Source organism: Molothrus aeneus, chromosome 23, assembly GCF_037042795.1.
Source record: "Molothrus aeneus isolate 106 chromosome 23, BPBGC_Maene_1.0, whole genome shotgun sequence".
NCBI lineage: Eukaryota > Metazoa > Chordata > Aves > Passeriformes > Icteridae > Molothrus > Molothrus aeneus.
Genome location: NC_089668.1, coordinates 5,998,057 through 6,024,657, shown reverse-complemented (window position 1 = coordinate 6,024,657; position 26,601 = coordinate 5,998,057). Strand labels below are relative to the sequence as shown.

Below are 26,601 nucleotides of genomic sequence, written 5' to 3'. Positions count from 1 at the left end.
ATCCCGCCCCCAGACACAGTGCCGGCACGCCGGGGATAGAGCGGGGAGCGCGGCGCCTTCTGGCGCGCCTCGCTCTGATTGGAGAAAAGCGGGCGCTGGGCAGCATGGGTAACGCTGATTGGCTGTGGTCTGCCACACGGCAACATTGCGTTCTGTGATTGGCGGGGAGGGCGGCCTCTCAGCGTGAGGGCGTTATGCTGGGGGTGGCTGAGGCGATGGCGGCGCCCTGGTGTTGCTGCCCTGGGCGCTGACTAGTCCCCACCGCCCCGTGGGCTCTGGGAAGAGTCGTTCTGTCCAACCGCGCTGGTCCGGGTCAGTCCTGCACCGGGGCACTGCGGGTGCCGCTCGGGTCCATCCCCGCGCTGCTCAAGCCGCTGAGCCCCGAGGGCTCTGGGGGGGCTCTCTGGGGGCTCTGTGAGGGTTTTCGGGCGTTAATGAAATGTTTCTTTCCTCGGCATCCTGCAGAGGAGATGCTGTAGCGTGGGGTTGATCCCGCTGGCTGTCACGGCACCCAGGGAGGCGATGGAGCCGCTCCCCGAGCTCTACTCCATCTTCCAGGGCGAGGTGCGGGAGCGACCGGGGCCGTGCTCTGGGTGAATTCATTGTTGGTCCAGCCGGGGTTTAGGGCGGGGAGGTTTGGGTGGCGGACGGCTCTGTACAGGTGCACACATCTGTGTCCGTGGAGTTGTTAATGTGCAGGTGTGGGGGCAGCCATAGAGCGAGGCAGCAGGGGAGAGGCGATGTCCTCTTCTGTCACCTGATTCCCCGCCTGCAGAGCTCGGAATTCCAACCTCAGCAGCACCTGGAGCTGCTGGAGAGAGCCCAGAGGAGCCCATGGAGCTGCTGCAGGGCTGGAGCCCCTCTGGAGCCAGGCTGGGAGAGCTGGGGGTGCTGCCCTGGAGAGGAGAAGGCTCCAGGGAGAGCTCAGAGCCCTTGCAGGGCCTGAAGGGGCTCCAGGAGAGCTGCAGAGGGACTGGGGCCAAGGATGGAGGGACAGGAGGCAGGGAATGGCTGCCAGTGGCAGAGGGCAGGGCTGGATGGGATCTTGGGAATTGGGAATTGTTCCCTGGCAGGGTGGGGAGGGGCTGGGCTGGAATTGCCAGAGCAGCTGTGGCTGCCCCTGGAGCCCTGGCAGTGCCCAAGGCCAGGCTGGACATTGGGGCTGGCAGCACCTGGCACAGTGGGAGGTGGCCCTGGGCTGCAATGAGCTGGCATTGAAGATCCCTTCCCACCCAAACCACTCTGGCATTCCCATTCCTGAATCCAGGATGGAAAGCAGCACCAAAAACCATTGCAGCAAATGGAGAAAGGAAAGGAAAGAATGATTTCCTGCATGGTTCCAGGTGCCCCCAGTGCCATTTGCCACAGGGGGTTTGTAGCCTGGCCAGGCCTGGTTGCAGAGGTTTGGGCTCTGCCAGGGTGCCCAGAGCAGCTGTGGCTGCCCCTGGAGCCCTGGCAGTGCCCAAGGCCAGGCTGGCACAGTGGGAGGTGTCCCTGGGGTGGTACCAGATGGGATTTAATTCCCTCCAGCCCAACCCCTTCCCTGATTCTCTGCCAATCTCCAGCCCAGTGAGCTGGGCAGGTTTGTTGTGCAGATTCTCCCCTCTTTGGGAAGGGATTTCCTCCATCTCAGCTCTGGGTTTTCTCCCCAGGTTGCTGCAGTGACAGATTATGGTGCATTCATCAAAATCCCAGGCTGCAGGAAACAAGGTTGGTACCTGTGCAATTATTTCATTGTTGCTGTGGCCAAGGCAAGCAGCCAGCTCAGAATTAAAGGCTTTCAGAAAGAAATCAGCAAATGAGTGTTTCCTAAATTAGGAAGAAACTTGGAAAGCACTTAGAAGAGGATGGACTTTTGCATGATTGCCAAACACAAAGGAGGTTCTGGTATCTTCAGGATAGCTTGGGGTGGGATTTTGGGTTTTTTTTACCTTCAGATTTTAGTGGAGCTTTTGGGAACTTCAGGGTATTTCAGAGATTTATTTGAAAGTAATGGCAGAACTGTAGAAATTCTGCAATTTGCCCAATTTCCTCCCTTTGATTGTCAGTGTGAATGAGTGGAGAAAAAAGACTAAAAGAAATGAAGTGAAAGAAATGAATTAAATCAAAAGTAGGGGAAAATTAGATTTAATTTTGTGCCTGATTTAATTCTGTGTCTGATTGTGGGACAGCTGCAGCCCCCCAGGAGCCCTGCCCTGCTCCCTGCAGGATTTTTGGGCAGAATTGTGGCTGCTGGGGAGGCACAGGGTGCCCTGGAATGGGGCTGGACCAGCCATGTGCTCCCATGTGCTCCTCCTGCATGTGAAAAACAGCTATCACTTGTTTTGAACATTGTAAAAGTTTAATAGTAATAAAATGGTTCTAAAAATAGTAATGTAATTTATAGAGTAATAAAAATTTGGACAACTAGGATTAGGACAATAGGAGACAATAAAAATATAGAGTTAGGGACAGTCTGGGTTCATCTTTCTGGGCAAAATAAGCCTGAAAAAGGACACACAGCAGATTTGGGGTGAGATTTGGGGGATTTGGTGGGGTTGAGGGGGAAATGGGGCAGGACAAGGGGGATTTTGGGTGGCAAAGTTAACAGAGGATTAACCCTTAAGAGCAACGGCCTGTTGCATATTCGTGCACCTCATCCATGATGCATAAATTCCATTCAAACTCAGGATTCTGGCTGGGCAGGGTCAGCTTCTTCAGGGCAGGAAGAAGTTCATTTCTTCTCATAAGGGAGCAAGAAATTCTTTTTCTCTGAAAGTTTCAGGTGCCCTGTGGCTGCTGTCTGGTGCCAGTACCTCAGTCCTCTCTTTAAAAAGTATTTTACATAGCACAGTTTCTATTTTAACATTTTGTTATAACCTAAAACTGTCTTTAACACACCACTTAAGAAAATTAATAGAGTATAATTTTCTAACATAACATGCATAATATTAATTTTAATCTTGGTGAAAAGTCAACCATAAAATAGGCATTTTTCACACTGCAGAACTCTGCTCTGCACTGGCAATAACCAAACTCCAGTTCAGGCTGGGGGGTTCTCACCTGCCTCAGCAGTTAAAAAAATATATATATATTACTAATAAATATCTTATTCACAAATGTTTTTGTTTATTATTCATAAATATATTTATTACTTGCAGAGCCCTGCTCTCCACTGTCAGTACCCAAATCCCAATCCAGTCTGGGGAGTTGTCATCTGTCTCAGCAGTTAAAAAATCGGAGCACCCTCTAAAAATATATATATGGTACTAATAAATATATTATTCACAAATATATTTATTATTCATAAATATATCAATTTTTTATAAATATATTTATTACTTGCAGAGCCCTGCTCTCCACTGTCAGTACCCAAATCCCAATCCAGTTTGGGGAGTTGTCATCTGTCTCAGCAGTTAAAAAATTGGAGCACCCTCTAAAAAAAAATATATATATATATATCACTAATAAATATATTATTCACAAATATATTTCTTATTATATTTATTATATTTATTCATAAATGTGTTTATTATTTATAAATATATTTATTACTTGCAGAACCCTGCTCTCCACTGTCAGTACCCAAATTCCAATCCAGTTTGGGGTGTTGGCACCTGCCTCAGCAGTTAAAAAATTGGAGCACCCTCTAAAATACATCTGTTACTACTAAATATAGCATTCAAAAATATATTTGTTATTCTTTTTTACTCATAAATATATTTTTTTTTTGTAAATGTATTTATTACTTGCAGAGCCCTGCTCTCCACTGTCAGTACCCAAATTCCAGTCCAGGCTGGGCTGTTGTGTCCTGTCTCAAAATATTGGAGCACCCTCTAAAAATATATATACAGTACTAATAAATATATTATTCACAAATATATTTCTTATTATATTTATTCATAAATGTGTTTATTATTTATAAATAAATACATTACTTGCAGAACCCTGCTCTCCACTGTCAGTACCCAAATTCCAGTCCAGGCTGGGGTGTTGTCATCTGTCTCAGCAGTTAAAAAATTGGAGCACCCTCTAAAAAATATATATATATATTACTAATAAATATATTATTCATAAATATATTTATTTTTTATAAATATATTTATTACTATCAGAGCCCTGCTCTCCACTGTCAGTACCCAAATTCCAGTCCAGGCTGGGGTGTTGTGTCCTGTGTCAAAAAATTGGAGCTAAAAATACATCTATTACTAATAAATATATTATTCACAAATATATTTGTTATTATATTTATTCATAAATGTGTTTATTATTTATAAATAAATACATTCCTTGCAGAACCCTGCTCTCCACTGTCAGTACCCAAATTCCAGTCCAGGCTGGGCTGTTGTGTCCTGTCTCAAAATATTGGAGCTAAAAATACATCTATTACTCATAAATATATTATTCACAAATATATTTCTTATTATATTTATTATATTTATTCATAAATGTGTTTATTATTTATAAATATATTTATTACTTGCAGAGCCCTGCTCTCCACTGTCAGTACCCAAATTCCAATCCAGTTTGGGGAGTTGTCATCTGTCTCAGCAGTTAAAAAATTGGAGCACCCTCTAAAATACATCTGTAACTACTAAATATAGTATTCAAAAATATATTTGTTATTCTTTTTTATTCATAAATATATTTATTTTTTTATAAATATATTTATTACTTGTATTTATTATTACCATTTACAACCTTACTGGTGGTACCTGCGTTGTAAACAATAATCAAAAATGAGAAATTCAAAATGAGTTCAAGAAGAAATGAAGTTTTAAAAAGAAATTTAAATTATAATAGTAAATATAACTTTTAATGAATAAAAATAAAAAATAAAGAGATATAAAAAATAAATTAAATTTAAATAAATATAAATAAATAAAATATAAATAAAAATTATACTATAAATGTATCAATTAAAATAAATACAAGTTTTAATAAATATAAATAAATATGAATTTAAATGTAAAGTTTTAAAAAGAAATAGTTTTAAAATTGTATTTATTAATAGAATGTGGTATAAAAACACCTTCCTCCCACACCCGAAAGGATTTTCTGCTCCCAGCCACTTTGGAAACTTGGAAACTGCAAATCCAAGGTTCAGTGGAGAATCTTCTGTATGAAACTGAAGAAAGGATGAGCTAAGGATGGAATGAACACTAATAATTGTTGTATTTTATTATCTATTTCATTTATTAGTTTTATTATTTTCTAAGCTCCATCATTAATTTTATTATCTCTTGTTTTAATATTTTATTAAGTTTACTACTAATTTATCTATTAAATAATAGTTAATTAATTTATTTATTAATCAATAATTAATTAGTTTTATTTGTTAATTTTAATTCATGTATTACTTTATTTATAGTTAGTTTATTAATTTTATTTATTAATTTATAATTAATTTATTAATTTTCTTATTGATTTATAGTTAATTTATTGATTTTATTGATTAATTGATGAACCCTAGCACATTCATTCCACACCCTGTGTCATTCCCTGCATCCCCTGAGGAGCTGCTCTGTGGCAGGCACAGCTGGGGCTGATTGTGTCCCTTCTGTCCCATCCCCTGGGGCTGTTCCTGTCCCCTCTGTCCCATCCATGGGCTGATTGTGTCCCCTCTGTCCCATCCATGGGGCTGATTGTGTCCCCTCTGTCCCATCCATGGGGCTGATTCTGTCTCTTCTGTCCCATCCCCTCGTGCTGATTGTGTCCCCTCTGTCCCATCCCTGGGCTGATTGTGTCCCCTGTGTCCCATCCCTGGGACTGATTGTGTCTCTTCTGTCCCATCCCTGGGCTGATTCTGTCCCCTCTGTCCCATCCATGGGCTGATTGTGTCCCTTCTGTCCATCCCTGGGGCTGATTGTGTCCCCTCTGTCCCATCCCCTGGGGCTGTTCTGTCCCTTCTGTCCTATCCCTGGGCTGATTGTGTCCCTTCTGTCCATCCCTGGGGCTGATTCTGTCCCTTCTGTCCCATCCATGGGCTGATTGTGTCCCCTCTGTCCCATCCCTGGGGCTGATTGTGTCCCCTCTGTCCATCCCTGGGCTGATTGTGTCCCCTCTGTCCCATCCCTCAGGAGCTGCTCTCTGGCAGGCACAGCTGGGGCTGTTCCTGTCCCCTCTGTCCCATCCCTGGGGCTGTTCCTGTCCCCTCTGTCCCATCCCTGGGGCTGTTCCTGTCCCCTCTGTCCCATCCCTGGGCTGATTGTGTCCCCTGTGTCCCATCCTCCTGCAGGCCTGGTGCACAGGACCCACATGTCCTCCTGCCCCGTGGACAAACCCGCAGAGATGCTCGACGTGGGGGACAAGGTCTGGGTGAAGCTCATAGGGAGAGAGGTAACCCTGATTCCAATCCAATGCCCTGGGGTTCATTAACACTGGTGGCTCGTTCATCCTGCTAATTGTGGGCTTTGCAGATGAAGGATGACAAGCTGAAGCTCTCCCTCTCCATGAAGGTTGTTCACCAAGGCACAGGGAAGGACCTGGATCCCAACAACGTTTCCCTTGAGTGGGTAAATCTGAGCAGAACAGAGGGCATGGCTGCCCAGGGGGCACAGGGCACAGGGCATGGCTGCCCAGGGGGCACAGGGCATGGCTGCCCAGAGGGGCACAGGGCATGGCTGCCCAGGGGGCACAGGGCACAAAGAATGGCTGCCTGTGGGGCACAGGGCATGGCTGCCCAGAGGGGCACAGGGCATGGCTGCCCAGGGGGCACAGGGCACAGGGCATGGCTGCCCATGGGGCACAGGGCATGGCTTCCAATGGGACACAGGCCATGGCTGCCCAGAGGGGCACAGGGCATGGCTGCCTGTGGGGCACAGGGCACAAAGAATGGCTGCCTGTGGGGCACAGGGCATGGCTGCCCAGAGGGGCACAGGGCATGGCTGCCCAGGGCATGGCTGCCCATGGGGCACAGGGCATGGCTCCCTATGGAACACAGGGCATGGCTGCCCATGGGGCACAGGGCATGGCTGCCCAGGGGGCACAGGGCATGGCTGCCCAGGGCATGGCTCCCTATGGAACACACAGCATGGCTGCCCATGGGGCACAGGGCATGGCTGCCCATGGGGCACAGGGCATGGCTTCCTATGGGGCACAGGGCATGGCTGCCCAGAGGGGCACAGGGCATGGCTGCCCAGGGCATGGCTCCCTATGGAACACAGGGCATGGCTGCCCAGGGGGGCACGGGGCATGGCTGCCCAGGGGACACAGGGCATGGCTTCCTATGGGGCACAGGGCATGGCTGCCCAGGGCATGGCTCCCTATGGAACACACAGCATGGCTGCTTGTGGGGCACAGGGCATGGCTGCCCAGGGGATACAGGGCATGGCCTCCCATGGGGCACAGGGCATGGCTCCCTATGGAACACAGGGCACGGCTGCCTATGGGGCACAGGGCATGGCTCCCTATGGAACACAGGGCATGGCTGCCTGTGGGGTACGGGGCATGGCTTCCTATGGGGCACAGGGCATGGCTGCCCAGGGGACACAGGGCATGGCTTCCTATGGGGCACAGGGCATGGCTGCCCAGGGGACACAGGGCATGGCTTCCTATGGGACACAGGGCATGGCTGCCCAGGGGGGCACAGGGCACAAAGAATGGCTGCCCAGAGGGGCACAGGGCATGGCCTCCTATGGGGCACAGGGCATGGCTGCCCAGAGGGGCACAGGGCATGGCCTCCTATGGGGCACAGGGCATGGCTGCCCAGGGCATGGCTTCCCGTGGGACACAGGGCACGGCTGCCTATGGGGCACAGGGCATGGCTGCCCAGGGGGTACAGGGCATGGCTCCCTATGGAGCACAGGGCACAAAGAATGGCTGCCCAGGGGGGCACAGGGCATGGCTGCCCAGGGGGTACAGGGCATGGCTTCCTATGGGACACAGGGCATGGCTGCCCAGGGGGCACAGGGCACAAAGAATGGCTGCCCGGGGGACACAGGGCATGGCTCCCTATGGGACACAGGGCATGGCTGCCCAGGGGACACAGGGCATGGCTTCCTATGGGACACAGGGCATGGCTGCCTGTGGGACACAGGGCATGGCTGCCCAGGGGACACAGGGCATGGCTTCCTATGGGACACAGGGCATGGCTGCCTGTGGGACACAGGGCATGGCTGCCTGTGGGACACAGGGCATGGCTTCCTATGGGACACAGGGCATGGCTGCCCAGGGGGGCACAGGGCATGGCTTCCTCTGCCAAAGGGCAGGGCTGTGTGGCAGCAGCTCTCTGGCCACAGGGAACAGCACAACTTTCCCAGGCATTGTCCTGAGGAAGGCTGTGAGAAGATCAGAGAAGAGAATGAGAAACAATTCTTACCTTCACTTGCTGCACCTGTTGCTGTGCTGTGTGGAATGTGCTATGGAGATTTGTTTACCAAAGGGTGGTGTCTTAATTAGCCAGTGGTGATGGTGTTTTGATTAGAGGACCAATTAAGTCTATTTGTATTGTAACTATCTATAAAAGCAATGGCTTTCTTAAAAAAGATAGATATTGATCAGCCTTCTGTGAATCATGGAATCAGTGCTAATTATCACCCTGCCAGGGGACAGGGATGGAGGGGATTTTGGGAAGGAACTGTTCCCTGGGCTGGAATTGCCAGAGCAGCTGTGGCTGCCCCTGGATCCCTGGCAGTGCCCAAGGCCAGGTCAGCTCTGCTCTTTGGGTTTAGAAAGTTTTACTTTGAGAGTGTCCTGGTTTTGCATGGGAGACTATTGCAGGAAATCCAGGACTCCTGCACTGCTGACCAGTGTGATCCAGCAGAAGCCTTTGTTACATTTACACACAGTTTCAGAGACTCTGCAAACTGCTAAGTACACACTGCTTGATTGGTGCCTTGGTCTTGCTCTCTGTTTAGTGCCTGCATTTCTCACAGTGTGGGATTGGTTACAGTGCAGGTGTTTCACAGCCCTCTGTTATCCTGTCCTTGCCATCTTGGTATTTGGTTTCTCAGCCCCTTCTTTCTTCATTTGCACAATTTATGTTCCAACAGCCTTGAGGAGTCCCTGAGGCTTTGACAGCAAACTCAGGAGCAGGCTGACTGTGCCACTATGGCCTAACCCTGCAAATCCATTGCAGCAGGAGACATTTATGAAAGTGATTATCAATGCAGGGTGACCCCAGTGTAGGGAATGATGTGCTCTGAGTCCATGCCTCAGAAGGCTGAACAAATGCTTTATTAAGCTGTACTTTATTACACTAAGACTGTACTAAATTATAGACATGCTGTACTAAAAGGTGCTACACTAAAGGGATACTAAAGAAAAACCTGGGAGTGTCTGAGACAGCCAGGACACAGCTTTGACCCAACTGGCCAAGGAATCAAAACAACCCTCACCAGTGTCCAATTAACAAATCACTTTGGGTAAACAATCTCCATAACACATTCCACATGTGCCAAACAACAGGAGCAGTGAATAGAGATAAGAATTGCTTTCTCTTCTTCTCTGAGCTTCTCACTGCCTTTCCCTAGGGGAGAAATCCTTGGGATCTTGTGCCTGCTGCTCTCTGTGAAGAGAGCTATGGCCACAAGTGATCTCAAAATTAGTGAAATCTTGAATTAGCAAACCAAAACCACCACACCAAATAACCTTTAAAAGCCTTGTGGTCGTACAAAAATGTAAAAGCCTTTTGTTTGTACAAAAATGTGGGATTAAAGATGAGAATGGATTGAAAATGGAGCTGTTCTTGTCCTCCCAGCCAGGATGAGAGGAAGAAACGCTCCTTCAGGGACTACACGAGCCAGAAGATCACCCTGGAGGCTGTGCTGAACACGGTGTGCAAGAAGTGTGGCTGCAAAGGTGGGTCTGGGCTGCTGCTTTGTGCCTCTGTCCCAGCCAGGCACTGAGCCTTGCTGGGCTTGGATCAGTGTCTGTCTCGTGGTTGGAATCCCAAAATGGTTTGGGTTGGGAGGGACCTGAAATCCCACCTGATTGCAGTCCCCAGGGACACCTCCCACTATCCCAGGCTGCTCCAAGCCCTGTCCAGCCTGGCCTTGGACACTGCCAGGGATGCAGGGGCAGCCACAGCTGCTGACATGGTTACATGTGGTTGTAAGGACTGAATTTTGGTTCTATGTTTGTCCTTTAGAGGAGGGAGTTTTTATCACTTGCTACAAAAGAATTAATTCAAGTCCTTAAAAAACTAAAAAAAAAAATTATTCCTTAAAATCACACCCCTTTGGGCTACTACTGGTGAGGGGCCAGTGGAGGGCACAAAGGTGATGAAGGATTGGAGAGATGAGGAGAGACTGAGGGAGCTGGGCCTGGTTGTTGTGGAGAAGAAAACAGAGGAATCCCATCAATCCACACAAATATCCCCAGGGCTGTCAGAGCATGGTGCAGACTCTGCTCAGGGACAGGACCAGGAGTGATGGCAAGAAAGGAAAACACAACGAGGAGGAACTTCTGTCCATGAGGAGTGGCAGAGAACAGGCAGGGAGTGGAGTCTGCTTCTCTGGAGCCATCTCAACCCCCTGGATGTGTCCCTGTGCCACCTGCTCCAGGTGATCCCTTCAACCCCAACCATTCTGTGCCTCCTGCTGGGAGGCAGAGTCATTTAGGTGGGAAAACAGCTCCAAGGTCACTGAGTCCCAGCTGTGCCCAATCCCCACCTTGTCCCCAGCCCAGAGCCCTCAGTGCCACCTCCAGGAATTCCTTGGGCACCTCCAGGGCTGGGCACTGCAAACCTCCCTGGGCAGCCCCTGCCAAGGCCTGAGCCCCCTTTCCATGGGGAAATTTTACCCCAATATGCAAAAATGGGACTTTAAGGACTCTCAGGGCTCCTTTTCTGTTGTTGGTGTGAGGGGTTTGGAGCTGTGGGGAACAGGAAATGTTCCCTGCCAGAAGGGGCTGGGGTAGGGCCACCTCTGCTGCTGGGGCTTGCATTGGATGGAGATTCCCTTGTGGGAAAAGCCTTTGGGATTCTGGTGTTCAGGATGCCAGAGCTGAGGTGGGAAAAGAGCTGCAAGGACATCGAGTCCCAGCTGATCCCCACCTTGTCCCCAGCCCAGAGCTCTGAGTGCCACCTCCAGGCATTCCTGGGACACCCCCAGGGCTGGGCACTGCAAACCTCCCTGGGCAGCCCCTGCCAAGGCCTGAGCCCCCTTTCCATGGGGAAATTCCTGCAGTGCCCACCCTGAGCCTGCCCTGGCCCAGCCTGAGGCCGTTCCCTCTGCTCCTGTCCCTGTTCCCGGCTGTGCCCTCCTGGCAGGAGCTGTGCAGAGCCACAAGGGCCCCTGAGCCTCCTTTGCTCCAGGCTGAGCCCCTGCCCAGCTCCCTCAGCCCCTCCTGGGGCTCCAGCCCTGTTCCCTGAGCAGCACAGAGCCCCTGCCCTCACCTGCCATCCGTGCTGTAGTGCAGCTCCATGACAGCCCCGCTGTGTCCCTTCAGGGTGGCAAAGCTGTCACAGTCCCCTGAGCCCTGGGGGACACCAAGGGACAGGTGAGCACAGGAAAGGCACAGGAACAGCCTGTTTTCTGCATGGAGCTGATTTTTGGGGCTTCACCAAAGTGCAGGATGGACCATCCCCAGTGCTCAGTCCCATTTGAGGTAATGACTCTGATTTTGGTTTTTAAGAAGCAAACAAACCTTCAGCAGGTGATCCCACTGTCAGCTCCCATCTGTGGAAGCTCCAGCTCAGCTGGTGGGACACTGGGGCTGTGTCCTAGAGCTAAAACCCAGTTTGTGCCCTGCTGAAAGGATGTCCTGCCTGGTTCAGCAGTGTGAAGATGATTTTGTGGTGCCTTTCAGTAGATTTATTCAAGTTGCTGAGGTACAAGGTGTTTTTTTTTTTGTGCAGGAGTTTTTGCTGTGCCCTACTTGTGTTATTTGCAGAAATGGTTAATGGGGCTTGTGCTATTCTGGAGGAGGTTAATGCTGAGTGTGGCCTCTGTAGCTGTAGAGAAGTATCCTTCAAATATTATTTTAAAGAATTATCACTATTTAAAGAACTCTTATGTATAAAACACTATTTTAAAGAACCCCAAAAACCAGGATTATGCCTATTTTCAATCTGCTTTTTAATAATGGCGTCTCCTCCTAACAGCAGGTGCCAAACCAGGATTATGCCTATTTTCAATCTGCTTTTTAATAATGGCGTCTCCTCCTAACAGCAGGTGCCAGCTCTCCAAATTTCCCCTGCAGCTTAATAGGTCAACTTTGATGTCTCCAGAGTAGGAAGGGTAGAACCAGAAGAGCTGAATTTCTCTCTCTTTGTGGCTTTAGCTCATTTTCCAGGTGCCAATCACACCAATTTACCTTTCTCCCATTCGTTTCTGGGCTGATTAAGCCCCTGCAGAGACAGATTTTTACTTGTTGAGACAAGAATATTTTCTATTTTGCCTGACTAATCCCTCCAGAATGACCTGGGTTATGTTTGTTCCCTGTCCTGTTTAATCAGGGCACGTTCAACCAGCTGAAATTTCAGGATAAAAAATGTCCTGGAGTGTAGATTTTCTCCTTGTGACTGATAATCAAAAAAAGCCTTGGCAGCACTTCAGGTGGATGAAATGCATTTGTTAAAAAGAGAACAAAAGAAGGAAAAGGGGCTGGGTTGTTCCTTCAAACACCTTTTTTCTCCAGGTCACTTTGCCAAGGAGTGTTTCATGCAGCCTGGAGGAACCAAATACAGCCTCATTCCAGAGGAGGAGGAAGAGGAGGGGGCAGCAGCAGGACGTGAAGGGGATAAAAAGATCAGCCAGGCTGAGGAGTCTTCAAAAAAGAGGAAAAAGGTACAAGGTGGCCCCTGGCTGGCCTGGAAAAGGAGCTGGGGGATGGGAATTGGCTCTGTAGTTCCAGCTGGGTTACTCCAGCAAGGTGGGTGTGAGGGGCCAGGTGTGGCCTGAGGAGGTGCCTCAGTTTGGGCAGACTCTGTGGCTAAACAGGAATCTCCTCTGCAGATTTCCTGTTCATCCTTAGGTTTTCTCCTGCCATTGTCAGGTTCCCTTCAAACTCGTTTTGTGCTACACCACACAGCCCTCAGAGGATATTCTTAGAGTGAGAAAAAGATGATTATTGTTTTTCCTGATCTCTGTGAGGCTCTGCAGGCATTGCTTCAGTGTCCTGAGTCCTGTGATTCCTGTTTGCCTCCTTTTTCCTTCTTTGATCTGGACTCAGTGCCCTGCTGGCTCCAGGGCTATCCTGACCCTGCCAGGGCTGTGGGAATTGGCTTTATCTGCACACTCTGGGGGAAAATCCCTGGCTGTGTTTGCACAGGGAGCATTCCCAGGCTCCAGAGCAATTTCTGTCCCTGTGAAAATGGCACCAGATCAGAGACATTTCCCAGGCTGTGTTTGACCTCTGGCTCAGAGCAGGATGAGATAAAATAAAACACAGGTGAGACTTGAACCCAGGCCAGGAGCTTTTGGTGCTCAGGATTATTCAGGGATGAGTATTCACAGAACCCCAGAGGGTTTGGGGTGGAAGGGATCTTAAATCCCATCCCACCCCACCCCTGCCGTGCTCCCAGGTTGCTCCAGCCTGGCCTGGGACACATCCAGGGGCAGCCACAATACAATGCAATTAATTAATCAATTAATTCTTCCATCAGCCCCTTCCCAGTCCCACTTTGAATGACTCTTCCAAAACCCTTTCTCTATTTTTCCCCTCTTCCCAGCTCTGTGGCCTCTCTGGATCCCTGGAGAGTGGCAACAGGCAGAAAAGGCTCAAGTTATTTTAAAGTTTTGGGGGAAAATGACACAAAGAAGTGCACAAACAGCTTGTTATCCTAGGCCTGCCCATCCACCAGCATGGGGATTCCCAGTGGAGCCTTGCCCTGCTGACACTACAGGAAATGTGGGTCACTGTCCCAAATTTGTTCCTGGTTTTTTTGGGGGTTGGTGGATTAATAGCTTTCCTTGAAATCTCCCTTGTTCCTTTGATCTCCCTCCCTTCTCAAGGGTGACATCAAAAGTTGTCAGATGTTTTCCAGAGCTGGAATAATAAAACTTGGAGCTTTTTTGGAGGCAGGATGTGGGATCCTGCAGATGAATGGTTCCCTTGTAGTCTGGAGTGCCTGCTGTGATCTTGTCTGGGAGCCACCATGTGCTTCCCTGCTTGCCTGGAGCTCCAGGGATTTACAGCACGTGGAAATAGCTCCCTGCATTCAGGGACAGTCTCCTTGCTGACCTGTCCCCTCCCATGTGGGTGACACCAGCGTGGCCCTGGCGTTTTGAAATGAGAGGAGGGAGCTGCCAGCTCCCAAGGGTTTCCATCTCCACTGAGTGTCAGAGTCATGAAATCAATATTTGTGATTGTTCAGGATCAGCATTTTGTGCTTTCCTGGATCTGATGTTTCCTTGGAGTTTCTGGGATTTTTCTCCTCTTCCCAGAGATTCCTCCAGGATCCTCACCCCCTTTTTCCCCATTTTGCCTTCCCAGTGCTTCCCAGCTCCTGATTTCCCTCTTGTCTGAGGGGTTTTTTCTCCTCTTCCTGGATCTGATGTTTCTCCTTTTCCTGGATCTGATTTCCCTCTTGCTGGAGGGGTTTTTCTCCTCTTCCTGGATCTGATGTTTCTTTGCAGTTTCTGGGGTTTTTCTCCTCTTCCCAGAGATTCCTCCATGATCCTCACTCCCTTTTTTCCCCACTTTGCCTTCCCAGTGCTTCCCAGCTCCTGATTCCCCTCCTGCCTGAGGGCTTTTCTCCTTTTCCTGGATCTGATGTTTCTCCTTTTCCTGGATCTGATTTCCCTCTTGCCTGAGGGGTTTTTCTCCTTTTCCTGGATCTGATGTTTCCTTTCTCCTCTTCCTGGATCTGATGTTTCCTTGGAGTTTCTGGGGTTTTTCTCCTCTTCCCAGAGATTCCTCCATGATCCTCACTCCCTTTTTTTCCCACTTTGCCTTCCCAGTGCTTCCCAGCTCCTGATTCCCCTCCTTCCTGAGCCCCCCAGTATTCCCAGGCTGGAGCTGGATTTGGGTCTCTGTGTGGGGGTGGCACTGGTGTGACAGTGACACATCCTGGGTGGCAGCACTTAGCCCTGTCCTGTCTCCTGTAATCCCTGACAAAAGGGGTGATGGAAGGAGAAGGGGAGAGGCTGAAGGGTGTCCAGGGGAGGGAATGGAGCTGGGAATGGGCTCAGCCTGAGAAAAAGGGGATCAAGGGGGCCCTTTTGGCCCTGCACTGCTCCCTGCCCCTAACAGGAGGGGACAGCCAGGGGATGCTCCCGGGGAGTGAGGGCAGGGAGGGAGGGAATGTGCTGAGGGAGCTTTAGGGAAGCCAGGGCAAGTTAGAAAAATGAGACATTTAAAGGTTTTCCACGTGTGTGCAGCCTGACAGAGCAATACCATGGCTGTTCTCCCCATCCCTGCACCTTCATCCCAGGAGTGTGCAGCTGCTCCCTCCTTCCCAGAGCAGGGCAGGACTGCACTGAAGGGCAGAGGAAGAGCCAGCAAACACTGAGCCAGTGCTGCAGGATGCCCCTGTTTACTCTCCCCTGTAGCAGGAGGAGGCAGGGGGTTGCACCTACTCTGACCCCACATCTGCTTCAAATCCTGCCTTCCCTGCCATCTCAGCAATCTGGGTGTTTGAAGGTTTGTGGAGGGGTTCTCCTCCCTCCCCCTGACTTCTCTTTGAAGATTTCACTCCCTTGTCTGCTTTGCCCTTCTTATAGCCCATCTCCCATGCAGATACTTGGGACAAACCCTTCACAGAAAGGGTTGATGAAAGTGTCCTGGCAGTGGTGGGGTCCCCATCCCTCCTAAACCCCGTGGATGTGGCACCTGGGGATGTGCTGGGGCCATGGTTGGACTGGCTGATCTGGGGGTGCTTTTCCACCCTAAACAATTCCAGCATTCCATGGTGCTGTGCCAGGGGTGGGCCCTGGAGCTGGCTGGGACAGCTGGGCAGGCCCAGGCTCTGTGTCCCTTCTCCTCCTGGGGTCAGGGATGAAGTGGCTCCTGTGGGAACTGCAGTGTCCCTGCTGGGCTGTGTGGGAGGCAGGAGGCTGGGAATGGCTGAGCCCTTCTCCTCCTGCTGCCTTTGTTTTCCAAGGACAAACCTGCAGTGCTGACTGAGGGATAACCCTTGCATTGAAATTCTGCACGTTTATCCCATCTTCTGCTCACACAACCTCAAATCTGGGGGTTTGGATCCATTTCAAAGTTCCTTATCAGCTTTATTGCACATGGAACAGCTCATCCCTGGGGTGCTTTTGGATGGCCTTTGGGATTGGGGCGTTTTTATGGCTTTGCTGCTCTTTTCCCCACCTGGTGGAAGATTTGCAGATCTTCATGTTAAAACCACACCTAAGTGTGTTTGTTCTGTGACCTGTGGCTCATCCAACCTTGGTCCATCCTCAGTGTTACTGGTTTTACTGGTTCTTCCATGGCATGAAGAGGCCACAGCCCTTCACACATTGTTTTCTTTGAAATGTTTCTGAATCTGGCTCTCTTTATTTACTGGCTCTAGGCTGGGTTCTCCTCCTCAGCTTCATTCTGACTGCTCCTCCAACAAAGGATGCAAAAACACCTTTGGATTGGTGTAATGAATCTTGTTTGGAATGAAATGGGCTGCTGGAATGAGGATAAAGAATGAAATGAAGAAGCCTAGAAGGATTCCTGGCACAGCCCTGGGGGTGCAGGCAGACATTAGGAATCCATTCCTGTTTTGCACAAGGACAAGACACAAAGTCTTGGAATGGGATTTTAGCTCCTCAGAAGGGTCTGGTGAAAAATATTTCAACTTCTTGGACAATTCTGGGCACTCCCCTCTTATCTCAACCCCAAATAGCTTTAGGAGGAATGAGCTGTTGGAACATTCTGAGAGCACAGCCTGGAGCAGTTTCCTCCCACAGGACAGGAGGGGGCCTGGAGTGCTCCAAGGGGCCCCTCTTGGAGGAGTTTCTGGAGCAGTAGGGAAGGAATTCCATGAAAAGCAGCACTCAGGCTCCAGCCCAGCCTGCTGCTGCCCTGCTGGCAGCTCCAGCAGGGGCTTGGAGAGAGGTTTTGGAGCACTTTTGGTTGGGTTCTGCTGTGCTAATTGCATAGGTGGGGCGGGGTGTGCAAGGATCCGTGAAGTGCAGCTCTGTGTGAGGCTGACTGAGAGCTGCTTGGGCCAAAACCTCCCCAAATATTGCCCCAAAATGCATTGTTTGGGGTGCTGGGTGTGCCCAGAGCTGAGCTGGGTGTGCCAGAGCTGAGCTGAGCCCCATCCAGCCTGGCTGGAGGGCACTTGGCAGCTCAGGGTGTCCCTGCAGGCACAAACCTGGGCTTTGGGCAATCCCTGGGCTGCAAACTGAGTCCCTGGTGACCTCAGTGCTCCATCCCCTGAGTCCCTGGTGACCTCAGTGCTCCATCCCCTGCTCCCTGGGTTCCTGGTGACCTCAGTGCTCCATCCCCTGAGTCCCTGGTGACCTCAGTGCTCCATCCCCTGAGTCCCTGGTGACCTCAGTGCTCCATCCCCTGAGTCCCTGGTGTGACCTCAGTGCTTCATCCCCTGAGTCCCTGGTGACCTCAGTGCTCCATCCCCTGCTCCCTGACTTCCCTGGTGACCTCAGTGCTCCATCCCCTGAGTCCCTGGTGTGACCTCAGTGCTCCATCCCCTGAGTTCCTGGTGTGACCTCAGTGCTCCATCCCCTGAGTCCCTGGTGACCTCAGTGCTCCATCCCCTGAGTCCCTGGTGACCTCAGTGCTCCATCCCCTGAGTCCCTGGTGTGACCTCAGTGCAGATCTCCAGGGCTGGGATGCTGCACTGAAGGGCAGCTCTGGGGCAGGATGCTGCTCCTGCAGGAGGATTTTGCAGCAGTGCTGCCTCCTGCTACTGAAAATCATAAAATCATGGGATGGGTTGGATTGGAAGGGCCTTAAATCCCATCCAGTGCCACCCCTGGTACCTTCCACTGTCCCAGGGTGCTCCAAAGCCCTTCCAGCCATGGTGCTGCCACATTTTTTCCTCTGGGAATGCTCAGCTCTCCTTGTGTCCTGCTGCACTTCCAGCCCAGGCTGTGTTTGCTGTTCTGCCTGCACTTCTGCACTGGAGGAATCAGAATCCTGGAATATCCAGGGCTGGAAAAGACACACACAAGGATCACAGGACACCCCAAGCACCCCACTGTGTGCCAGAAAAGGGATTTGTCTCTCTTGGAGTGATCTTGGCTGTTAGAAGCCCCCATAAAGGGCAGAGTGGGGGTTTGTTGATTCTTCCCAGCCAGCACAATGCCCATGTGTGCTTTTTGTCCCCTGCTCCATCCCCAGGAGCGTGTGTGACATCCTGTCCTGCCTGCAGCCCTCACATCCTGAGAAAGTTTCCCAAGCTCTGGAATGAAACTCTTGGTTGTGAAGGTCCTGTCAAACTTTCTCACCATGTGCACGGGCTGGAAAAGCTTGAGAAAATTCTCCTTGCTGCATCCCCTTCTCGGGAGGATTTAACTCCTTCCCATGCTCTTAGGACTGGGAGGATTTGCTTCTGCCTTTCCTCTGTGGGTCAGGGACTTTGTGCTGAGTCTGTTGTTACCCCACAGGAAAACAAAACCCAATTTTGGGTGGCATTATTTGCTGGTATGGAGCTAAAATGTGCCAAGGCTCTGGTGGGTGTGCAGCTGCTCCATCCTCTGCTCCCTTCCCTGGAATTCCAGAGGGATCTTCTGGATGCTCAGCTCTGGGTGTTGTCTTTGCTCTTCCAGCTCCCTAAAAGAGTTGATCTGTTGGATTAAAAACCAGCTGCCAGCTCCTTTCTTTTCCCTCTGGGCCTGGAGCTTGGACACCCAACCCAATTTGGGCACAGCTGCTTAAATTTGGGTGAGTCAGAGCCCTGAGCTGAGCTTGCTGTGCCACATTCCTCACTGGGTGTCCAAGCCTGTCCCATGGCTTTGGTTACCTCAGTGGCCATCTCTGCTCCCTGAAACCCTCCTTGGCTTCTCTGCTTGAGTCCTCAAACAGAGCAAAAATTCCTGCTCAGCCCCTCTGGAGCCAGGCTGGGAGAGCTGGGGGTGCTGCCCTGGAGAGGAGAAGGCTCCAGGGAGAGCTCAGAGCCCTTGCAGGGCCTGAAGGGGCTCCAGGAGAGCTGCAGAGGGACTGGGGCCAAGGATGGAGGGCCAGGAGGCAGGGAATGGCTGCCAGTGGCAGAGGGCAGGGCTGGATGGGATCTTGGCAATTGGGAATTGTTCCCTGGCAGGGTGGGCAGGGGCTGGGCTGGAATTGCCAGAGCAGCTGGGGCTGCCCCTGGAGCCCTGGCAGTGCCCAAGGCCAGGCTGGACATTGGGGCTGGCAGCACCTGGCACAGTGGGAGGTGGCCCTGGGCTGCAATGAGCTGGCATTGAAGATCCCTTCCCACCCAAACCACTCTGGCATTCCCATTCCTCAATCCAGGATGGAAACCAGCAGCAAAAACCATTGCAGCAAATGGAGAAAGGAAAGGAAAGAATGATTTCCTGGATGGTTCCAGGTGCCCCCAGTGCCATTTGCCACAGGGGTTTGTAGCCTGGCAAGGCCTGGTTGGAGAGGTTTGGGCTCTGCCAGGGTGCCCAGAGCAGCTGTGGCTGCCCCTGGAGCCCTGGCAGTGCCCAAGGCCAGGCTGGGCATTGGGGCTGGCAGCACCTGGCACAGTGGGAGGTGGCCCTGCCATGGCAGGGGTGGCACTGGGTGGCCTTTGAGGTCCCTTCCAACCCAAACCATTCCATGATCCTCAGAGCCTTTTGCCAGGGAATTCTCTTGTGGCTGGAGTTGGATCCTTGCTGGATCCTGGTGCTGCTGAGCTGGGACACAAAGCTGCAGCTGTGCATTCACCATGTGCACGGTGCAGATGTTTTAGAGGCCCCTTCAGCTCCTTCACTTCCCAGAGCCAAGGGGAGGGAACACCTGAGCTTTTGCAGGATGGGCTTTGCCAGGCCCTTGGGAGCTGCTGGCACCATTCCTGCTCCCAGCTGGAAGGGGATGCAGGGGATGAACCCTGGCATCAGTCAGATCCTCTCCCCAGGCCTGTGCCCTGATTAAATATCCCCAAATTGCCATCCTTCATCATTAAACACTGCTGGTGTGCCTTGGGGTGATCCCAGTGCCCCCCAGGCCTGGCCTCAGGGTAATCTCTGCCTGCTGCTTTGCCACAAATTGAGGGTTTAGATCCATTTCAGAGTTTTCATGGGCTTTATTCCAATTCCAGCTGTTCTCATGCTGCAGCTGAGGGTCAGTCTGGAGCTGCTGGCTCAGGGCTTTGCAGAAGCACAGCATGAGGGAGAGAGCAGCACAGGAGGGTGGAAGGGAAGTTTGGGAACAGGAGGGTGTGCAAGGAAAACTGGGAAGCAGGAGAGTGTATGAGGAAATCAGCAGGATGGGGTGTGGAGGAAACTGGGGAGCAGGACAAGGTGCAGTGGGAAGATGAGCAGCATGGGGTTCAGGAGAAATTGGGGAGCAGGAAGAGGTGCAGAGGAAATTGGGGAGCAGGGGAAGATGAGCAGGATGGGGTTCAGGAGAAGTTGGGGAGCAGGAAGAGGTGCAGAGGAAATTGGGGAGCACGGGAAGATGAGCAGCATGGGGTTCAGGAGAAGTTGGGGAGCAGGAAGGAGTGCAGAGGAAATTGGGGAGCACAGGAAGATGAGCAGGATGGGGTTCAGGAGAAGTTGGGGAGCAGGAAGAGGTGCAGGGGAAATTGGGGAGCATGGGAAGATGAGCAGCATGGGGTTCAGGAGAAGTTGGGGAGCAGGAAGAGGTGCAGAGGAAATTGATGAGCAGGAAGGGGCACAGAGGAAGTTGGGAAAGAGGAGGGGGTGGTGAAATCTTGGTTGTGCAAGGAGCCACATCTTGCAGGAGGGCACTGACCTTGTCCTGCTGCTCCACTGGGCTCTCCTGCCTGGAGCTGGCACAGTTTGGCTGCTCCAGTGCTCCTGTCCTGGTGGGGCTGCAGGGATGCTGCTCCTGGCTGGTTTAGAAACACAACTTTTGGGCAAAAACCGCTTCATCTTTTCAACTTTTATTAATAAAGAACAATGAAATAATGGAATGAGAGTGAGAACTCCTTCCATGAATTATCCAGTGTTTTCCAGCCTTGGATTTCCACGTTGCTGCCGTGCTCTGTGCCCTGCTCTGCAGCTGAGGGCTGGCAGTGGTGTTTAACTCCTGCCTCCCAAGGCACTGTGCTCTTTCCATGCAGGAACAGGCCCAGAAGGGCTCACACTGCCCTGCTGAGCACCAGGGAGGGCATTCCCACATTGCCAGGTTTTTCCTGTGTTTTCCCAGGAGAAGAAGAAGAAGAAGAAGCACAAGGCCAGGCAGTCCTCAGAGTCGGACTCGGACAGCTCGGCCTCGGACAGTGACGGAGCTCAGCCCTCCAGCAAGAGGCCCAGGCACTCCAGGAAAGCCAGCAAGGCTCCCAAGAAGAAGAAGAAGAAGCACAAGAAGTAGCCCTGGGGTGAGCAGGGCAGGCTGGGCTGCTGCCACGGCCATTCCCTGGTGCAGCCAGCAGGGACCTGCAGCTCCTGCTTCAAGGACAAGGAGTTTATTTCAAAGTAACATGTGGTGTTACAGGTGGTGACCTTGCATGAGCTGTCCTCTGTCACCTTGGGCACAGGCTGCCCCTTTGTCCCACAGCTGCTGCCAGCACAGGCTCATGACAGCCTGCAGGGCACGCCTGCTGTGCCACAGCCTGCTGGAGCTGCTGCCAGCTCCTGGGACAGCTGCAGAGCTTGGGGTGGCACAGCCAGGCCCCCAGCGTGCTGGGGACAGGTTTGGTGGGAGCACAGCCCCTGGCACAGAGCTCTGGGCTGCAAACCTGCCCCGGCTCCCTCGGCCTCTCTGCAAACACCAGGAGTGGAGGAGCAAGGAGCAAATGGGGGAGTGGAGATACTGGGAGTAAACATGGACTGTGGAGTGTTTGCTGCCTTGGAAAGGGATGGAAAATAAATCTGCTCTCTGCAGCTGTACTTTGTACCTGCTCCTTTCTTCTGTACCCTCCACTTCATCTTGGGCAGGGGAGACCAGTGCTGGCTGCATGGAGAAGATGGGAGAGGGTTTTTTTGGGAAGTTCTGGCTGCTCCCCCAGGTTCCCTGGAGCGGGAAGGGGGTGTGTGGTGAGGTAGCCCATAGGAGAAGCCTTCTGGAGGGAGCATAAATCTTGTGACTGGAGCTGAAGGTCAGGGGAGGGATGGCAGGAGGAGGGTGCCAGGAGCAGCTCGGCGCTGCTGGGACAGATGTGAAGGGGAAGGAGCTGTCCCCGTGTGCCAGGGACAGATGTGAAGGGGAAGGAGCTGTCCCCGTGTGCCAGGGACAGATGTGAAGGGGAAGGAGCTGTCCCCGTGTGCCAGGGACAGATGTGAAGGGGAAGGAGCTGTCCCTGCGGCCTCTGGCTCTGCACAGAGCTGGATTGGCAGCTCTTGGTGTGGTGGGAGAGTCGGGAGTGCTGATGCAGCCTCCCCCTATCCCTTTTCCTTCCCTGTGCTTCCCACCCCAGCTCCCCATGGCTGCCTCCACCTTTGGGGCCTTTCCCTTCCCAAATCGGACACGGGAGCTCAGGACCTTTGTTCCAGGGGAGGCTGGGGCTGTGGGGCTCCCTCCTGCCCTGGGAGGGGCATTCCCGGAGAGCACTCCCAGAGTGAGCCCCGCAGGGCTGCTGGCACCACTGGCCATTAACCCCATCCCTGCCGTCCCTGTGGGTGCGCACGTGCCCAAAACGCCTTTTCCCGAGTAAACCGAGCACAGAGCTGTAACAACACCTTTATTATTTTTCCATGTGACTTTTCCCACTATCAATTAAAAAAGAACCCAACAACGAACCACGAAACCACCACCCGAGCCCCTGGAGCCCCTGCAGGCGCCGGGCGGGGGCAGGGGCGGCCCCGCTGGGGCAGCGGCTCCGAGCCCACGGGAAGCCGTGCCTGGCACGGGGCCAGGAGGTGGGGACGATGTGGCACCGGGTGACAGGCAGGGGACCTGGGACAGCGTCTATGTCGCCTTCTCGTAGGTGCGGGTGGAGACGACGTTGCCCATGGTGAGAGTCTGGGGGCAGAGAGGGGGGGGAGTTAGTGCTGCCCTGCTCGGCTCCGAGCTGAGCTCTTCCCACTTCAAACCATTCCCGAGGTGGGAACGTCAGAATAAAACCAGTTCTGTGTTGGGAACCTCAGAATGAAACCAGTTCCGAGGTGGGAACCTCAGAATAAAACCATTTCCTTACCAGAATTAATTTCCCATCCTTCAGCTCCCGGACCAGCGATGTCTCCTTCCCCTCCCACTTCTGTACGTGGACGAGTTTGCCTCCATCCAGTGTGACCAAGGACTGCAGGGAGGGATTGAGACCCGCAGTTATTTTCCTCTCCGGGGTTGATTCCTCAGAGGGGACCCTGGAGCCCCGCAGGGCTCGGGATCAGCCTGGGGATGCCCATCTGGCACCATCCCCGCCTGGCTGGGTCAGCCGCGCTCAGCCCAGCCTGGATCCTGCACTGGGGCACGGCCTCGGCTGTCCCCCTGTGTCCCCAGGTGCCACCGGCACGGTCACCCTGCCCTCCGTGCCCCGGGGCCACCCGGACCTGCCCCGGCCGCGCTCCCAAGCGCGTGGACCGGAGAGGCGGGGCAGGGATCGGGGCTTGGAGCGAACCCTCCCTGCCCTGCAGGGCCCGCCGAGGCTTTTTGGAGCGGCTGATGCAGCGAACGCGCCCCTGCTCGCCGCGCTGCTGTTTGCACAGCGCCGCTGCTGACTCAGCCCCCAGAGCCCGGCCCGTGCCAAGGTTGCTGTGACAGCGGCACGCAGGGCAGGGCCGTGCCGGGACACCACGGGCACCAGCACTGGCACCGCCTGCCTGTGCCCATCCTGCCCGGTGCCCCCCACCCACCCCTCCAGAGCCGGGGCTGCCCCTCGGGGCCCCCATGGCTGGGGTCTGTCCAGGTGTGCCCCAGCCCCAGATCCCCACAAGGCTCTGGGTGCTCCCTCAGACCCCAGTTCCCCCATAGCTGGGTCCCCCCACTGCTCAGCTGTCCAAAAGTTCGGGTACCCGCAGGGTTTGGGTGCCCCACAGGCAGAGGGCAGGGATGAATGGAATACTGGGGAGAAATTCCTCTCCGGGAGGGGGTGAGGCCCTGGCACAGGTGCCCAGAGCAGCTGGGGCTGCCCCTGGAGCCCTGGCGGTGCCCAAGGCCAGGCTGGACATTGGGGCTGGCAGCACCTGGCACAGTGGGAGGTGTCCCTGCCATGGCAGGGCTGGCACTGGACGAGGTTTAAGATCCATTCCAACCCAAACCATTCCATGGGTGCCCCACAACTCCTGGCACCCCAAGGCTGACCCCATCCTGTCCAGCCCCGTTCTCGGGCAGCCGTCCTGGCCCCCTGACCCATCACGTGCTGGGGGACACCCCAAGGGCACGGCCCGGGCAGGGCAGGAGCCGCGGGCCGGTCACACGTTCTGTTCTGCCGCTTGAACAGCGGCCAGGAGCCGGGGCGGGAGGGAGGCAGCTCACACTCAGCCCCTTCCCCCAGCCCCACGCCGAGCCCGGCCCTTTGTGCTTCCTGCTCTGGGGCCAGGAAAGGGGTTTGTGGCCAAAGAGCCCCCAGGTTCCTCCCGAAAACCCCCCGGGCTGGGTGTGGGGCACAGAGCTGCCAGCCGCAGCTGGAATCTAGGAAAAATCAGCAGCTGGGCCACTCCTTCGAGGGAAAATGTCCCTGCAGGGTGGGAGAGGCCAGGAAAGTCATTGCTCTCTCTCAGGTGATTTTTTCCTTGCTCTTCCAGGGAGGAGCAGCCTGGCTGGGAAGGTTTGAGCTCCCCAGGGAGGGGCAGCCCTGGGATGAGCCCTTGGAGCGGCACGGACACGCTGGGATCGTCCCGGAGCTCCATCCCTGCAGCGCTGCCTGCTCGGGAGGGCAGGCACAGAGGGGACTGGGCTCAAAAACGAGGGGTGGTGCCCCTCTTCCCCCGGAGCAGGGACACTCCTCACCGCCCCACCGGCCTCCTCTTGAGCAAGCTGGCACTCGCCAGCCCGGCTCTTGCTCAACCTTCCCGGCAGCTCCGTCCTGCCCCGGGACAGCCCAGCTGCAGAACGGACTCGGGGGGGCTGCCAGGACAGGACCAGGCTCGAGCAGCAGCCCCGGCAGGCACAGAGGTGCTGCCCTCGCTCAGGCAGCCGGGATGGAGCCCCGGGGTGATGAGCGATCCCCCAGAGCCCCGGGGTGATGAGCGATCCCCCTGAGCCCCGGGGTGATGGAGTGATCCCCCTGAGCCCCGGGGTGATGGAGGGATCCCCCGGAGCCCCGGGGTGATGAGCGATCCCCAGAGCCCCGGGGTGATGGAGCGATCCCCAGAGCCCCGGGGTGATGAGCGATCCCCCGGAGCCCACAGAGCCTTTCGGGAGTGCTGCGGGGCAGGGGGGGCTGGGGGCTCACCTTGACGTGCCTGTCGTCCGCCGTGGTCTCGTCGAACTCCTCGCCCAGCTTGAAGGTGATCTCGGTGTTCTTGAAGGTGCTCTGGGTCTTCACGGTGACCTTGTCGCCGTCCAGCTCGATGATGGTGGTGGGCTTGGTGAAGCCGGCCACCTGCCGCGTGGCGAAGCCCACGCCTGGGGAGCGAGGGGTGAGCGCACGATGCAGCCACTCAGCCTCGGCATCGCCCCCGAGCTCTTCCTCCCCGTGCTGGCGGAGGGTGAACCCCAAAACTGCTGCCCGTTCATGGTCCTGGGGGGCTCCGTGCGCCCCCGGGGCCGGAGCAGAGAGGGGGGGCCAGGAGGGATGGATCCAGGACCAGCACCCACCCACCCGAGCTGGGTGAGGGGGACTGATGTCTGTCCCCCCTTTGCCACCCTGCTCTGGGCTGGGGGACTCCCCCTGACCATGCCGGGACTGCCTGATGGGGGGCTCGGGGGCTGGGCAAGGCTGGGGGGCTCCTGAGCGACCCCCAGCACCCACGGGGGGCATCTCATCCCTCCACCCTCTGCCAGAGGCTGTGCCCGGGGGGGGCAGGGGAAGGGCGCGACCCCTCACCCACCTGGGACCCCTCACCCACCTGGGACCCCTCACCCAGCCCGGGACCCCCTCACCCAGCCCGGGATCCCTTCACCCAGCCCAGCCCCACGTGCACAAAGCCCCAGAGCCCCCCTAATCCACTCATGAAGGCAGCAGCGACCCCCCCCCTCCGCCTGCAGCCCCCCACCCCAGACCCCCCGTGTGGGGGCGAGGGTTCGCCGGGCAAACTGGGGGGGGGCGTAGGAAAAAAAAGAAAATAAAAGGGGGTGATGTGACCGCAAGGCCGCTCTCAGCCGCGCCCACTCACCCAGCGCCTTCATGTACTCATCGAAATTCTGGGTGTCCACCAGCTTCCAGGTGCCCACGAAGGCGTCCACCATGGCGAGGGGGCTCGGGGGCGTCCGGCCGGCTGCGAGCGAGGCACCGCCTGCAGCTGCCGCGGCCCCGCGGCCGCCTTAAATAATGTCCCCATCACATGATTGGAAAGAGCACAGCGCGCTCCAGAAATACACCCGGCAGCGCTGCCAGCGGCCGCACGGCCCCGCCACCGCCCCCCGGCCCCCGCGCCGAGCCCCCGCCCGGGCACAGCCCCGGGAGCAGCCGGGCCGTGAGATGTGCCCGGGCACGGGCGTGTGTGCCCGCCTCAGCCCCGCGACAATGTGCCACAGTGGGGATGCCTTTTGGGGACACGAATGGCGGGGACACGGGAGCTGAGGTGGGAAAACTGAGGAATGGGGACAGAGAGATGAACTGGG

At 54.1% G+C, this 26,601-nt stretch overlaps 2 protein-coding genes across 3 annotated transcripts; one reads left to right on the top strand and one right to left on the bottom strand.

Moving 5' to 3' along the window:
- Positions 1-195: 195 nt before the first annotated feature.
- ZCCHC17 (zinc finger CCHC-type containing 17) lies at positions 196-21,827 on the top strand. Of its 2 annotated transcripts, none has more exons than XM_066564628.1 (8): positions 196-312; positions 466-564; positions 1,653-1,710; positions 6,218-6,318; positions 6,399-6,490; positions 9,680-9,780; positions 12,562-12,710; positions 21,145-21,827. In XM_066564628.1, the coding sequence occupies exons 2-8, from the start codon at positions 523-525 to the stop codon at positions 21,307-21,309; spliced, it is 708 nt and encodes a 235-aa protein (XP_066420725.1). In that variant the 5' UTR covers positions 196-312; positions 466-522; the 3' UTR covers positions 21,310-21,827. The 2 variants fall into 2 exon arrangements, with proteins under 2 accessions (XP_066420725.1, XP_066420726.1); XM_066564629.1 differs by having other exon boundaries at positions 456-564.
- Positions 21,828-22,605: 778 nt separating this feature from the next.
- On the bottom strand, positions 22,606-26,342 carry FABP3 (fatty acid binding protein 3). Its single transcript, XM_066564630.1, has 4 exons — positions 26,154-26,342; positions 25,271-25,443; positions 23,075-23,176; positions 22,606-22,899 (listed from the first exon to the last, which is right to left on the bottom strand). Exons 1-4 carry the CDS (start codon positions 26,224-26,226, stop codon positions 22,846-22,848), a joined length of 402 nt encoding a protein of 133 aa, XP_066420727.1. The 5' UTR covers positions 26,227-26,342; the 3' UTR covers positions 22,606-22,845.
- Positions 26,343-26,601: the final 259 nt, after the last annotated feature.